This window comes from Macaca thibetana, chromosome 15, assembly GCF_024542745.1.
Source record: "Macaca thibetana thibetana isolate TM-01 chromosome 15, ASM2454274v1, whole genome shotgun sequence".
Taxonomy (NCBI): Eukaryota; Metazoa; Chordata; class Mammalia; order Primates; family Cercopithecidae; genus Macaca; species Macaca thibetana.
Window position 1 is genome coordinate 67,279 of NC_065592.1, and position 15,180 is coordinate 82,458.

Sequence of the window (15,180 nt, forward strand, 5' to 3'; positions counted from 1 at the left end):
ATAGTATATATAATATGTATATATTATATATCATATAACAATCGTATATAACATTCTTCCTTTTTTTTTTTTTTTAGATGGAGTCTCACTCTATCACCCAGGCTAGAGTGCAGTGGTGTGATCTTGGCTCACTGCAATCTCCCCCTCCTGGTTCAAACGATTCTCCTGCCTCAGTCTCCTAAGTAGCTGGGACTACAGGCAGGTACCACCATGCCCGGCTAATTTTTGTATCTTTTTTTTTTTTTTTTGTGAGACGGAGGTTCACTCTTGTTGCCCAGGCTGGAGTGCAATGGCGGGATCTCAGCTGACTGCAACTTCCGCCTCCCTGGTTCAAGCGATTCTCCTGCCTCAGCCTCCTGAGAAGCTGGGATTAAATGCGCCCGCCACCACACCCAGCTATTTTTAAAAATATTTTTGGTAGAGACAGGGTTTCATCATGTTGGCCAGGCTGGTCTCGAACTGCTGTCCTCAGGTGATCTGCCTGCCTCAGCCTCCCAAAGTTCTGGGATTATAGGCATGAGCCACCGTGCCCGGCCAATTCTTCCTTTCTTGAATGCCCTTTTCTGCCATCCTAATTTTCCCATCGTTCGGGGTCAAGGTCGATGGTCACCTTCCGCAGTAAGCCCTCCCTGACCTCTTCCCACTTCCTGTGGGGTAAGCAGGGCAGCTCAGTGAGCTGGAGGCACATGCCTCACAGCCAGGAAGCCCTGGTTTTCGCTCTGACCCCACTGCTTCCGGCTGACCCTGGAGAAGCCATCCACACTGAGCTGCAGAAGGGCCACAGCAGCCTGCACGCAGCCCTCACACGGCGTCTACGGGAGTTACTGCAGCGATGCGGGGCATTCCTTGTGGAGCTCACTGAGCAGGCAGGTGTTCCACCCCAGAGCGCGCTGAAATCATTCAAATGAGCCAAGCCTAAGCCTCCCTACTGCCTTGCCCACTCCTTCCCACGGAAACCACACTACAGGCTCTCACCCACAGTTCTGCCCTCTCCTGCCTCCTGACAGACTCCAGCACTTCCCCTTGCGGCCCTGTGTGGCATGGGGTACCCCTTCTCCTGGAAACTGTAGCAAACTATCTTTTCAATGGCAATTATCTCCTGATCTGGTGGCCTTACTGAACCTCACATTTTCAATAAATACATTGTTTTTTAAGCCAGGCTTAATAGCATGCACTTGTAGTCTCAGCTACTTGGGAGGCTGAGGTGGGAGGATCGCTTGAGGCCAGGAGTTCGTGGCCGTGGTGCAGTATAATTGCAACTGTGAATAGCCACTGCACTCCACCCTGGCAATGTAGGGAGACCCTGTGTCTGAAAAATAATTACTGTATTTTAAAGACAAGCAGACCATGCATGGAGTTCCGAGGGTGAACAGGTGTCAGGGAGGCAGCGGGAGTGTGGAGAAAGCCAGCAGGAGGTCGGAACAGGAAACCCTCAGGGTCGCACCCCAAAGGGAGAAGGCCCCACCCCAAGTTGGACTGCTGGGAAGGGGCTGAGCACCAGCAGGGAGTGGAGCTGTGGAAACGCACATGGAAGTGGGGCATGGGTGCTGGGTGGACACTCCACTTCCAGACGAGGGGAGACCATGTGGATGACGGTGCAGGTGCTCCTGACCCTACTGGGCTCCGGGACTCAGCCTGCCCTGCCACAGAGGCAGCCTGTACTAGAGGCTACTGCACATCAGGAGAGGGGTGGGCTCAAAACCAGAACAGTTATACTCTGGGCTCTGCCTGCCCCACCCTCCCAATCCAGGAAACCCAATTCATCCAAATACGAGTAACAATATCCACCCAAAGACACCAGAAGAGAAAAAAGAAACTTGAAAGGGGCAGGTGGCCAGCGCAGTGCTCACTCCTGAATCCCAGCACTTTGGGAGGCTGAGGCGGGAGGATCGCTTGAGCCCAGGAAGTCAAGGCTGCAGAGAGTTGTGATCATGTCACTGCACTCCAGCCCGGGCAACAAAGCAAGACCTTGTCTCAAAAGCAAACAAACAAAAAAGGAACAGCAAGACTTCCCTGCAGATGAAGAAAACGCAGAGAACACCATTGCCACAAAGCAGAGTGAAAATGGTGAGCCAGCAGGCAGCCCCAGGATGTGGCTGGGGGAGCGGCCAGGGGAGCAGCTGCAGTGGCAATGGCCATGGGGGACTCTGCAGCCCCAGAGAGGACAGGTGGACAGGTGCTTGTGGAACTCAGGAAGGACTGGAAGCAAAGGCCATGGACATAAGTCTAGAGATGCTGCAGAGAGTGCAGCAAGGAAGAAACAGGGACATGAAGAGGCCAAACAGCAGCAGAGCAAGCAGGCAGGAGAGGCAGCAGCAGGGGAGGCAGTGGCGGGGGAGGCAGTGGCAGGTCCCTGGCTGGCAGGGCAGAGCTGAGACAGGACAGACTCCAAGGTAGAAGTTCAGATAACTTTGCTAAAACAAAGGAATCAAAGCAGAGCATTACCACCTGAGCTCCACCTCCTTTCAGATCAGCAGCAGCATTAGATTCTCATAGGAGTGCAAACCCTACTGTGAACCATGCATGCGAGGGATCTAGGTTGCATACTCCTAATGAAAATCTAATGCCTGATGATCTGAGGTGGCACAGTTGCATCCCCAAACCATCCCTCCCACTGCCCCTACTGTCCATGGAAAAATTGTCTTCCAAGAAACCAGTCACTGGGGCAAAAAAGGTTGGTCAAAAGTACCGCTGTACTAGAGGATGAATTTTAGTTAACCAAGAGATGATCACAGATAGTAAGAGGAACGGGGAGTGAGCATTCACATATTCAACTAGAGGACAGGGACCAAAACAACAACAGCAGCAAGTTGTGATGGGTAAGTACAGTGTGTCCCCTGCCAAATCCACACACTGATGTCTTAACCCCAAGCACCTCAGAATGTGACCTTATTTGGAAATAGGGTCATCGCAAATGTTATTAGTAAAGATGAGGTCACTGGGGTGGGCTCTAATCCAATGTGACTGGTGTCCTTATAAGAAGAGCAATCAGGACCCACAGACAGACAGGCACAGAGGGAAGATGAGAAGGTGCTGTTTGCAGGCCAAGGACAGCACCCGGTAACAGTTGCCTTCACTCAGGGACCTCAGAAGAAACCAACCCTGCTGATGCCTGGACTGGACCCCTGCCCTCCAGAGCTGTGAACAATGAATTCCTCTCACCTAAGCTGCCCTGCAGTGCTTTGTTACTGCAGCCCTAGCAAACTGATACATAAAGGTAACAGAACGTGTAAAAAAAACATTTTACAGTGGCAGCTATAGCAGTATGAGACAAGGCCAGGCATTGTGGCTCACACCTGTAATCCCACACTCTAGGAGGCCAAAGCGGGTGGATCACCTGAGGTCGGGAGTTCAAGACCAGCCTAACCAACATGGAGAAACCCCATCTCTATTAAAAATACAAAATTAGCCGGGCGTGGCAGCAGGTGCCTGTATTCCCAGCTACTCGGGAGGCCGAGGCAGTCGAATCACTTGAAGAGAGGGGAAATGTTTACAAATTATTTCATAGTAGGGAACTATTAGATCTCATTTAAAAACTGAGGGGACTAAAGGTATTATTTAAGGATATGAACAGTAAGTAACGACTAGACCAAAAAAAAATCAAGCCATCCTAAAAACCAGAAGAGCTATATTTTTTAAAAGCAAAGAATGCTGATCAAGTAGTGACTATATGTAGTAAATGTGAAGTAAAACAATTTCAAAAAGAACAAAGTTGGAAGACTCATGCTACCTGACGTCAACACTTACTATAGAGCTGCAGTGATCAAGATGGTGTGGCACTGGCAGAACGTTCGGGGGAACGGAACACACAGTTTAGAAACAGACCTACACAGATTTATGGCCAATTGATTTCAGATGGAGGTGCAAGGGCAAATCTGTGAAGACAGTCTTTTCAGCAACTGGTGCCGGAACACTAGACATCTTTATGCAAAAACAAATGAACCTTCAAAATAGTTATGCCATTTTATTTATTTAATTATTATTTTTTGAGATGGAGTCTTGGTCTGTCATCTAGGCTGGAGTGCAGTGGCAACAGCTCGGCTCACTGCAATCTCCATTTCCCAGGCTCAAATGATTCTCCTCTCTCAGCCTCCCAAGTAGATGGGATTACAGGCATGTGCCACCACGCCTGGCTAATTTTTATATTTTTAGTAGAGACGGGCTTTCACCATGTTGGCCAGGCTGGTCTTGAACTCGTGACCTCATGATCCACCCGTCTCAGCCTCCCAAAGTGCTGGGATTACAGGCATGAGCCACCACGCCCAGCCATGAGTACTTTATTATACTGTATGTTTTACAAATATCATCTCCCATTGTGAGCCTTTTCATCTTTTTGTGTTCCTAATTTTTAATTTCTGATGAAACGCAATAATTGACAGAATGAGTAGGTACAAAACTGGCACCAGGCACAGTGGCTCACACCTGTAATCACAGCACTTTGGAAGGCTGAGGCGAGCAGATCACCTGAGTTCGGGAGTTCGAGACCAGCCTGCCCAACATGGAGAAACTCCGTCTCTACTAAAAATACAAAATTAGCCGGGCATGGTGGTGCAGGCCTGTAATCTCAGCTACTCAGGAGGCTGAGACAGGAGAATCACTTGAACCCGGGAGACGGAGGTTGCAGTGAGCCAAGACCGCGCCATTGCACTCCAGCCTGGGGAACAAGAGCAAAACTCCGTCTCAAAATGAAAGAAAAGGCCGGCGCGGTGGCTCAAGCCTGTAATCCCAGCACTTTGGGAGGCCGAGACGGGCGGATCACGAGGTCAGGAGATTGAGATCATCCTGGCTAACACGGTGAAACCCCGTCTCTACTAAGAAATACAAAAAACTAGCCGGGCAAGGTGGCAGGCGCCTGTAGTCCCAGCTACTCCGGAGGCTGAGGCAGGAGAATGGCATGAACCTGGGAGGCAGAGCTTGCAGTGAGCTGAGATCCGGCCACCGCACTCCAGCCTGGGTGACAGAGCGAGACTCCGCCTCAAAAAAAAAAAAAAAAAAGAAAGAAAGAAAGAAAGAAAAGAAAGAAAAGAGAAGAGAAGAGAAGAGAAGAGAAGAGAAGAGAAAAGAAAAGAAAGAAAATTGGCAAGGATATAGAACTTGAACTCCACTGGACCTGACATTAAAACATTTGACTCAACAAGAGCAGAAAACACTCTTCTCAAGCACACACACATTTACCAAGAGAGACCGCAGTCTGGGTTATGAAATAAACCCTGTCAACTTCGAAAGGATTCAAGTGGTTTTTTGTTTTGTTTTTTGATACAGGGTCTCACTCTGTTGCCCAGGCTGGAGTGCAGTGGCAGGAACATGGCTCATTGCATTTTCAACCTCCTGGGCTCAAGTGATCTTTCCACCTCAGCTTTCTGAGTAGCTGGGACTATAGGCATAGGTGTGGGCAACCACCCCAGGGTAATTTTTAAAATTTTTTGTAGAGACAGGGTCTCACTACATTGCCCAGGCTGGTCTCAATCTCCCAGGCTCAAGTGATCCTCCTCCCTCAGCCTCCCAGTATCAGATTACAGGTGTGAGCCACCATGCCCCAGCCAAGAACTCAAGTTATATAAAGTATGCTCTCTGGCCACAGGGAAATTCAACTAGAAATTACTAACAGAAAGATCTCTGGCAAATTCCTCAATATTTGGAAACTAAATAACACACCTCTAAATAACTAGTAAGTCAAAGAATAAATCAAGGGGGAATTAGCAAGTATTTTGAACTGAATGAAAACACAACATATGGGCCGGGCGCGGTGGCTCAAGCCTGTAATCCCGGCACTTTGGGAGGCCGAGACGGGCGGATCACGAGGTCAGGAGATCGAGACTATCCTGGCTAACACGGTGAAACCCCGTCTCTACTAAAAACACAAAAAACTAGCCGGGCGAGGTGGTGGGCGCCTGTAGTCCCAGCTACTCGGGAGGCTGAGGCAGGAGAATGGCATAAACTCAGGAGGCGGAAGCTTGCAGTGAGCTGAGATCAGGCCACTGTACTCCAGCCTGGGCGGCAGAGCGAGACTCCGTCTCAAAAAAAAAAAAGAAAAAAAAAAAAAAAAAAGAAAACACAACATATGAAACTTTGTCAGGTATCATGAAAGCAGACTCAACTTTTTAGACCTTACAAATGCCTGACTGTCCCCTTTGCCTCTGGTCTTCTGCCTGGGGGCTGCCTTTCCCCAATCTTTGTTCATTGTACTGAATCCTACATGACACTGTCAACCAATGAAGACATCCAGAGATAGACTCTCTAAAATAAATGGATTTGGGAATAGCAGCTTATCTGGAATACTGCAACTGTTGAGGATGGTCTTGCAGTGAGTCCTGTTATTGGTCTGTTTGTAGAAATGTCTTGTAGTAAGCCCTATTACAGGAACGTGTGCATGAGGGCTGCTTCACCTCCGTTTTAGAGTTCGACATAAGTGACTCCATTTTGGTACCGGCAATGTTCACAACTTTCCATGTGACCTCAGGGCCCTACACCCCGATCCTTCCTCTGCCCACTTTGCAGGACCACTATCAATGTGGTGATAGTGGTGACTCAAGGACTGTGACTTCCTTGAGAGCTAGGGCTGGGTCTCATTCGCTCCTGAAACTTTCATCCAGTACAGCGATGGCCCACGCCATGCATGACATGCGTTGCCAAATGACTGCATCATCTCAGTCAGTATGCCAGTCCCCACCGAGCCTCGCTCTCAACCTCCCTGGCTGGCATAGGTGCCTTGTACAGACATCCAGTGGCAGTAAAACATTGCTGTACTCTCAGCTCCCTCCACCTGAAGCCCTCACGGACCCACCCAGCTGTCCTGTCTCCGCTCAGGACGAGACTCCCTTGCCCCTTTGGTCTCCATGGCCAGGTGATGGTAGTGGCCTTTTCCAGACCCTCACTGGCCCCTTAGTTCACTATGAAGATGAACTCACCTGTCAGGAACCCATGGTGACGTCTTTCCCTCGCATACATCTACATTTGCCTGACCCAGAACGTGGTTTCAAGATGAGTCCCATGCCTGGCTCCAAATCCCCTTGTCAGAGTAAGGAAATCCCCTGAACTCTTAGTTTGCTAAGAACTCTTGTTATAAACGGCGGTTGGGTCCTTTACTGGGTGCCTGCTCCGCAACTATTGCGAAGGTCACGTGGGTTTTGCTCCTTTAATCTGTTGATGTGAATCACATGTGATTCTGTGGCATTGAAACCACTTTGCAACTCTGAATTAAATCCGGCGTGGCACTTTGCTAAACTTGGTTTATTATTATTAAAATTTTGACATTGGTATTTGGTAACTTCCCTTCCTCTTACCTAGTTTTCTTGTTTAGTTTTGGTAACAAAGTTAAATTCATGAAGTGTTCTCTCATTTGATTCTCTGTTAGAATTTGTCTACGTCTAGAATTACCTGTTCTCTATTTCATGGAACTTCTCTGTAACTGTCCAGGGGAACATTCTTAACTACTGATTCAATTTCATCAGTGATTACAACTCAGGCTTCTATTGGTCAGTTTTGGAGATCTTTCTTCCATTTACTTTGGGTTGTTCCAACTTAAGCTGCATGCTTATTTATCTTTGGCCCTTAAAAACACAGACATACAGCATATACGTGTATGAATGGCACTATTTATCTATCTGTAGATGCACATACATTTAGGGGCTATAAAATGTTTTTTATGCTGCTTTAACCCTGTTCCACAAATTTTTTCTGAGACAGTCTCGCTCTGTCACCCAGGCTGGCGTGCAGTGGCTCGACCTTGGCTCACTGCAGCCTCCACCTCCCGGGTTGAAGCGATTCTCCTGCCTCAGCCTCGCAAGCAGCTGGAACTACAGGCATGTCCCACCATGCCCGTTAATTTTTGTTATTTTTACTAGAGATGGGGTTTTATCATGTTGGTCAGGCTGGTCTCGAACTCCTGACCTAAAGTGATCCACCCGCCTCCGCCTCCGCCTCTGCCTCCAGAAGTGCTAGGATTAACGGCATGAGCCGCTGTGCCAGGCCCTGCTCTACAAACTTCAATACACAGCATTTTCATTATCTTTTAGTCCCAAATATTTCTAATATCCATTAGGAATTAACTCATGCGTAATTTGTAACTACGTTTTAAAAGTTCCAAATATGAAATTTTAAGAATTAGTTTAGGCTGGACACAGTGGCTCACGCCTGTAATCCCAGCACTTTGGGAGGCCGACGCGGGCGGATCACCTGAGGTCAGGATATCGAGACCATCCTGGCTAGCACAGTGAAACCCTGTCTCTACTAAAAATACAAAAAATAAGCAGGGCGTGGTAGCGGGCGCCTATAGTCCCAGCTACTCGGGAGGCTGAGGCAGGAGAAACGCTTAAACCTGGTAGACAGAAGTTGCAGTGAGCCGAGATCGTGCCACTGCACTCCAGCCTGGGCGACAGAGCGAGACTCTGTCTAAAAAAAAAAAAGAAAAAAAAAAGAATTAGCTCAAAATTTTTTTAACGACATTGGGATGTGGTCAGGTAACGACACCGATTCCTTCAAATATCTTACGACTTCTTTTCTAGACAAAGTAGGTGGTCAATTTCCATCCATTTACGCTTGGAAAGACTGTATTCTTTCCAGATACTGTTGTCTGTCTCCTAGCTCAAGCTCATACCCATCTCACATCGGATCTTTCACGGGGCTTTTTCATCAGTGGACACTATTAACAGTCACACCAGCTCCCTTTCGGTTACAATCTTCGTCTCGTTAACTGGAGAGTTTCATCAAAAGAATTTTATTTACAGCGTTATCATCCACGTGTCACTAAAATTCACCTGAGTTTTATTCAACCTGTATTCATTTTGATTGCCTGGAGCTTTGGATTTAATTCTTCCATTCCATTTTGTATCCTCCATTCACTTCACTCTCTCCAGCTTTTACTCTTTCTCTTTCCCTTGGGCCAATGCACTTGACCCAACTCACACCTGTGGACTCTGGGAAGGTACTGCTCCCTCCCTCCCTCTGAATTCGGAGGTGAAATGCCGCCCCGAGGCAGAGGAACAGAAAGGAATGAGACCCCAACAGGCAGAAGCCAAGAGAAGGGGGAGGAGACGCAGCGTTCTGCCCCAGGACGCACCATGCCTGGATGTGCTCCCACCACTCCCGAGTGCCAGGTGCCCACACGCCACACCTCAGGGTTGTCCTCTGTTCCAGTCAGCTGCAGACTAACGGGGCTCGGCAGCAGAGGCCACCCTCTTCTGTCCTGTGGCTCCTGCGAACACAGGCCGGGGGAAGGGGCAGTGACTGCCCACCCCCACCGTTCCTCCTCCCTGACCCTGCAAACCTCGGGGAAGCTTTCAGGCCCGGGAAAGAAGACTGGGCCCCAGTGTGGCTCGCCCTTTCCCCGGGTCTGAAGGCCCCGGACCCTGTTTTCAAGGATGACGCAGAAACATTCTCTTTCACACACGTGATCTGAGCCCTCACAACTCAGCAGAGCATGACAGTGTCCCCCTCACACGCAGAGGCCGCGGTCTGTGGAGATCCTGGGACAGAGCCAGCATCAAGGACTCAGAGGGTCCCCTGGAGCCTCCCAGGACAGAGACGGCAGCTCCAGGTGGGAAAGACTCAGACCAGGCCTGCGCGCTCCAGGTCCTGCGGCAGGATGCGGCCCTTCTTGCGGGCCCTGAGCAGGCGGCGCTCGGCGCGGGCCGCCTTCTTCCTGCGCAGGTTCTGCCGACGCCGGTCCTGGCGCTGCTGCATCTTCTCCACCACGCCGGCCGTGCGTTTCTCCCACCGGCGCTGCCGCTGCGCCCTCCGCTTCTCCTTACGCCTCAGGGCCTCCTGCAGCAGGCGCTCGTCATCGCGGATCTTCACGCCCTCCGCCTTGTACAGGAGGTTGGTCCACTTCATCTTGGCCTCCAGCTCCTGCGCCTTCCCCTCATCCCGGTCGCGCAGCTCGTCCAGCCGGCTCTGCCGTGCCTGCAGGCGCTCCAGCAGCTGCCGGTAGTTCCTCCCGGTCAGCGGCGTGAGGTTCCCCTTCACCCTCTGCCTCTTCTCCTTTCTGCGCTGAGCCTTGCTGGCCGGCTCATCTTCGCTCACCTCCACCTGGGAAAAAGGCATGACATGAGCTCATGCCAGCCCCACACGAGGCCCCAGTCTTGGCCGGCACCCTAAGGGAACTGCGCTGTCCCCGTCACCACCTTACAGACGCGATGGGGCCCGGAGGGAGGTCATGAAGCTAACAAGGGGCAACGCTGAGGCCTGAAGCCGACCCAGCCCGCCCGAGGACCCAGCTCCCACTCACCTTATTGAAGATCAGCCCCGGCGGCTCCCGCGGCTCCGTGCAAGCACCCTCTGGGGCTGGCTCCACCGCCTCCTGGGCCTCCGCGGCCTCCTCAGCCTTCCTGGCCTTCTCTTTCGCCCGCAGCTCCTTTCGCTTCCTCTTCTTCCGGTCCCGTTCCTGCTTTCTCCTCCGCTTTTTCTCCAGGGCGGCAGGCGACAGCTCCTTGGCACTGCCCTGGGGGACAGGCGCTCACTCATTAAAGTTCTCTTGACACCAGGGTCCCCCAGCCTGGCCCATGGTTGAGAAGAATCAGGGCTGGAAGGCAGGTGAGGAAATCCTCACGCAGAACAAGGGGCCCACGGAGTTCAATGTTCCACAACAGAGGATGTTCCTCGAAAATGCAAATGACCCCAAAAAGGAGAAGGGACCCCCAAATAAGAATCACGGCTTCCAATTCCCAGGCGCTTACCCCGTGCCAGGATACGTTACAAACATGGTTCCACATGTCATACATTGTTTCATAGATGAGGGTCAACACCACTGCCTAGAACTTGGAGTTGGGGTCTGAACACCTGTCCTGACTGCTGCCTATTCTGTTCACGAGGTACCCAAACTAAGCTCTCCCCAGTGGCCTTTCCCATTCCCGGGCCAACAAGAGTCCTACACCAGCCCAAATGAGGCCTGTGCTTCAGCAACAAGGGCCCGGAGCCTTGATCGCCTCTTAGGAACTATACACTGTACCTTGGGATGGCGAAGGAGAGTAGCTGGGGACTGTCCCCCACACAGCATGAGGCCTTAAGGAAGGGCCCCAGGGCAAGGGTGGGTAGGGGCCAACACAGAGGAGACAGCACCATTCAGCACAAAGAGCTGCACTGGCGCTTCTTGTGCCTAGCCACTCAGCTCAGGTCCCTGCTCAACTCACAGGACTATCATGACATTCGGAGAAACAGACACAGGAGGTGCCTATCCCAGTGTCAGTTCAGCAAAGGCAGCTTCCCAGAAGGAAGGAGGCCGATAGCTTTGGGGACTGAGGTTCTCCAAGAAAATAACTGCTCTCCCAGGGCACAGCTGCTGGGGCCCTGACGGACTCACTGCAGAGGGGAGAACAGGGGCTACAGCCCCTCGCTGAGAGCCGACCCCAGGGAGAACACAGGTAGAGCAGTGACAGCACTCCAGCAAACCTGCCTGCCTACCTGGCCCCGGGCCTCCTGGATCTTCTCATGCAGTCGCTGTCGCAGAACATCCAGTGCAAAGACAGACTCAGGCTCAGTGGCCAGGCCATCTGCAGGGAAGGAGACAGGACTGCAGGGGGCCCTCTCTCCCTCTCCCCCTCCCTCCCTAGGGCCACGAATCCCTGTCCCACTGTGGCCACTCATGGATCTGCAGGGCAATTTCAGTAAATTCTATTCCACTGCTTCAACCTAGACTGGTTCCTACAACATCCTCCAGGACAGGTAACTGAGTGCCTTGCAAGGTAGGTCACTGTGGTATGAGAAAACACGCCCTACGGCGCCAGCCAAACCACCTCCTCCACATTCTGTAGCCTGCGCCCCAGAACAAGTGGGCTCTCACGACGCCCCTGCAGAGACCTGAGGACAGTGAAGCTCAAGTCAAGCTGCTCCAGGTCCTCAGAGAGACATGGCCTTGCCCCCGACATCCTGCTAGCCACGTGGCCTGGAACGCCATACAGTTCCTTCGGTCCCATCCACCCTAGCGCTCCCGGGATCTTTGCTCTTGGGGAAGTCTTGTGCTATCCCTGTGTGCCTGACAATGCTTTTTTTTAAAAGCAGAGGGGACCAAGCCCAAGCCCGGCCCCAGCCCCGCCCTGCACAGAACCAACATGTCCTGACGCCTCTCACCTGCAGGGTTCCCTGCTGAACTGGAAGCCCCAGCTGCTTCCTCTTTGGCTGCCTCAGGCCTCCTGGCCCCAGAGGCTGCTGGAGACTTCTCTCCCAAGGACTTGGCCTTGTGCTCAGCAGCCTTCTCTTCCCGCTGCCGGAATTTCTTTTGTGTTTTCTTCCTTTTCTTTTTTGGGGGCCCTGCAGCTTCTGAGCCTCGAGTTTTGCCAGCTGAAATGCAAAATAAGAAAGAGTTGCCGTCCCAGCTGGGCGCGGTGGCTCACACCTGTAATCCCAGCACTTTGGGAGGCTGAGGCAGGCGAATCACAAGGTCAGGAGTTCGAGAGGAGCCTGGCTAACATGGTGAAACCCTGTCTCTACTAAAAATACAAAAAATTAGCCAGGCGTAGTGGCAGGCGCTCGTAATCTCAGCCTCTCAGGAGGCTAAGGCAGGAGAATAGCTTGAACCTGGGATGTGGAGGTTGCAGTGAACTGAGATCACTCCACTGCACTCCAGCCTGGGCAACAGAAAAGGACTCCGTCCCAAAAAAAAAAAAAAAGAAAGAGTTGCCTTGCCAATCTCATGGCCCATTCAATAGGCAGGAAAGGCTCACCAAGGCTTTGATCCTAGGAGGATGCAGAAAGAGGATCAGGATTGGGAGGCAGAGACACACTGATCCTAGAGCTCAGAACCATAACCTTGACCAAGTAGTTCTGCTTGTGAGCATCCATCATGCACAAAGACCAGGCTTCAAGGACGTTCATCATATTATTTGAGTGAAAAATTAGAAAAACCTGAATATCCACCTCTACTAACAATTTCTGACCCTGCTTCACAATAAGCTACCATGTTGCCATCAAACACAATGACAAGGGCTTTCATTTTAGCTGCTGGGGGTAAGGTTTACTTTTTTTTTTTTTTTTTTGAGACAGAGTCTCGCTGTGTTGCCCAGGCTGGAGTGCAATGGCATGATCTCTCCTCACTGCAAACTCCGCCTCCCGGGTTCAAGCGATTCTCTTGCCTCAGCCTCCTGAGTAGCTGGGATTACAGGCGTCCACCACTGTGCCCGGTTAATTTTTGTATTTTTAGTAGAGACGGGGTTTCACCATGTTGGCCAGGATGGTCTCGATCTCCTGACCTTGTGATCCGCCTGCCTCGGCCTCCCAAAGTTCTGGGATTACAGGCGTGAGGCCCCATGCCAGGACAATGTTTACTTTTTAAATGGGAGAAATCAGTATGTAAAGTAGGAGCTGAATTGTTTTAATAAATGGAAAAAAAAAAAAAAACTTGAAAAAGGATGAGAAAGACAGACGGAAGACATACTGAGTAATGAGAAAAGTCACAAGATTTTGGATTTGCTATCATCGATATACCGTCCTTGAATAAAAAGGAAACCCTGTTTAACCTCTGGTGGGTCCAGAGACGCTGCTGCTCTCCTCTCCTCCTGGGCCCAGACAGCACTGACAAGTCCCCGCTGTCGGCTTCCCCGCCCGATTGTCTACTTCCCTTGTGCAGCCTGGTCACCAGGCCATGAGAACCCTAAGGGCAGGAGCCCTCTGCCATCCTCCTCCTCCCCACACCGCACCATGTCCGTAATGAAGGGACTGAAAGGGTCTTTTCCCACTGACTGACCGTTACTCCTGTCTCTACTAAACCCCCTCTCTACTAAAAATACAAAAATTAGCTGGGCGTGGTGACTCGCGCCTGTAATCCCGGCTACTCTGGAGGCTGAGACAGGAGAATCTCTTGAATCCGGGGGGCGGAGCTTGCAGTGAGGCGAGATCGCATCACTGCACTCCAGCCTGGGGGACACAGCGAGACTCTGTCTCCAAAAAAAAAAAAAAAAAAAAAAAAGCAAGGGAAACGGCGGTAATTTCACAAGTCACTTATTTTTTTTTCCAGTACTTTACGGACTCGTCTACACCGGCTCCGGCCGCCTCCCCGTTTCGCAGGCCCCTCAGTCCCAGCCCGGCCATGTGCGTTACCCCGCGTGCGCGCCTGCTGCTCCGGGCCCGAATGGGAGCAGATCTTCTTGGCCAGGCTCTGCAGGTAGGCGTCCTTGGCGAGTAGAGAGGCCATGGCGGAGACCCGAGCCTTTCACAACTCACACCTTCCCCGCGGCGCGTGCGACTCTCACCACGTCCGCCGGAAACCACCACACGGGCAGGCGCCGCCAGACGAGCGCCGAGCCGCCAGCCCGAGCGCTCGATTAGTCAGGCCTGACTCCGCCGGAAGCGGCGCGCGGGGCGGAGAGCACAGTATTGTGGGCCGAGGGCAGCCAATCTCCGCCGGGAGTGGGTGCAGCCGGGGACCCCGAGGCCGGGCCTCAGCGCCTCCATCACCCGGGTCCCGCACGTGTCCCTGCGCTCCCCTCACCCCTACACCCGGCGCAGCAGGCCCTCCTGAGTAGGGGCGAAATGAGTGAATGACCAGCAGTACATTCATTCAGTCCTTTGGAGTGGGGGGCCTCCGGTCTCAGGCGGACGCAGACTGAGCGCCTGGCACGTGGCAGGCCCTAGGTTCAGTCCTAGGGGACACAAGCAGTGTGTCACACACACAGATGTGCTCTTGGCTAGTGTCTGCCGTAGAGGTGGCTGATAAACCTGGCAAGCGTGTGACTGTCAGGTGAGGGCAGCGCCAAAGAAAGCCCCAGGGGAAAAGGGAGAAGTGTTGGGCGGGAGGGAGCCGGCGTGTTCAAGGAAGAGCCCCTGCGCAGTGACTTTTGCTCTGAAAAATAGACTTACACACTACGATCTTCCCTCCGCCCCGGGAAAGGAGTCTCGCTCTATTGCCCAGGCTGGAGTGAAGTGGCGAGATCTAGGCTCACTGCAACCTCCGCCTCCCGGGTTCACGCCATTCTCCTGCCTCCGCCTCCCGAGTAGCAGGCGCCCGCCACCACGCCCGGGTAATTTTTTGTATTTTTTAGTAGAGACGGGGTTTTACCGTGTTAGTCAGGATTGCCTCGATCTCCTGAGCTTGTGATGCGCCCGCCTCGGCATCCCAAAGTGCTGGGATTACAGGCGTGAGCCACCGCGCCCGGCCTAATTTTTGTATTTTTAGTAGAGACGGGGTTTCACCATGTTGGCCAGGCTGGTCTGGAACTCCTGACCTCAGGTGATCCACCCACCTCCGCCTCC

General features: G+C 52.1%; 1 protein-coding gene across 2 annotated transcripts; it reads right to left on the minus strand.

Annotated features, from left to right (window-relative positions):
- Positions 1-8,700: 8,700 nt before the first annotated feature.
- On the minus strand, positions 8,701-14,197 carry SURF6 (surfeit 6). Of its 2 annotated transcripts, XM_050760182.1 has the most exons (5): positions 14,029-14,197; positions 12,064-12,273; positions 11,398-11,486; positions 10,226-10,438; positions 8,701-10,026 (listed from the first exon to the last, which is right to left on the minus strand). In XM_050760182.1, the coding sequence occupies exons 1-5, from the start codon at positions 14,120-14,122 to the stop codon at positions 9,547-9,549; spliced, it is 1,086 nt and encodes a 361-aa protein (XP_050616139.1). In that variant the 5' UTR covers positions 14,123-14,197; the 3' UTR covers positions 8,701-9,546. The 2 variants fall into 2 exon arrangements, with proteins under 2 accessions (XP_050616139.1, XP_050616140.1); XM_050760183.1 differs by lacking the exon at positions 8,701-10,026 and having other exon boundaries at positions 10,237-10,433; positions 11,394-11,486.
- Positions 14,198-15,180: the final 983 nt, after the last annotated feature.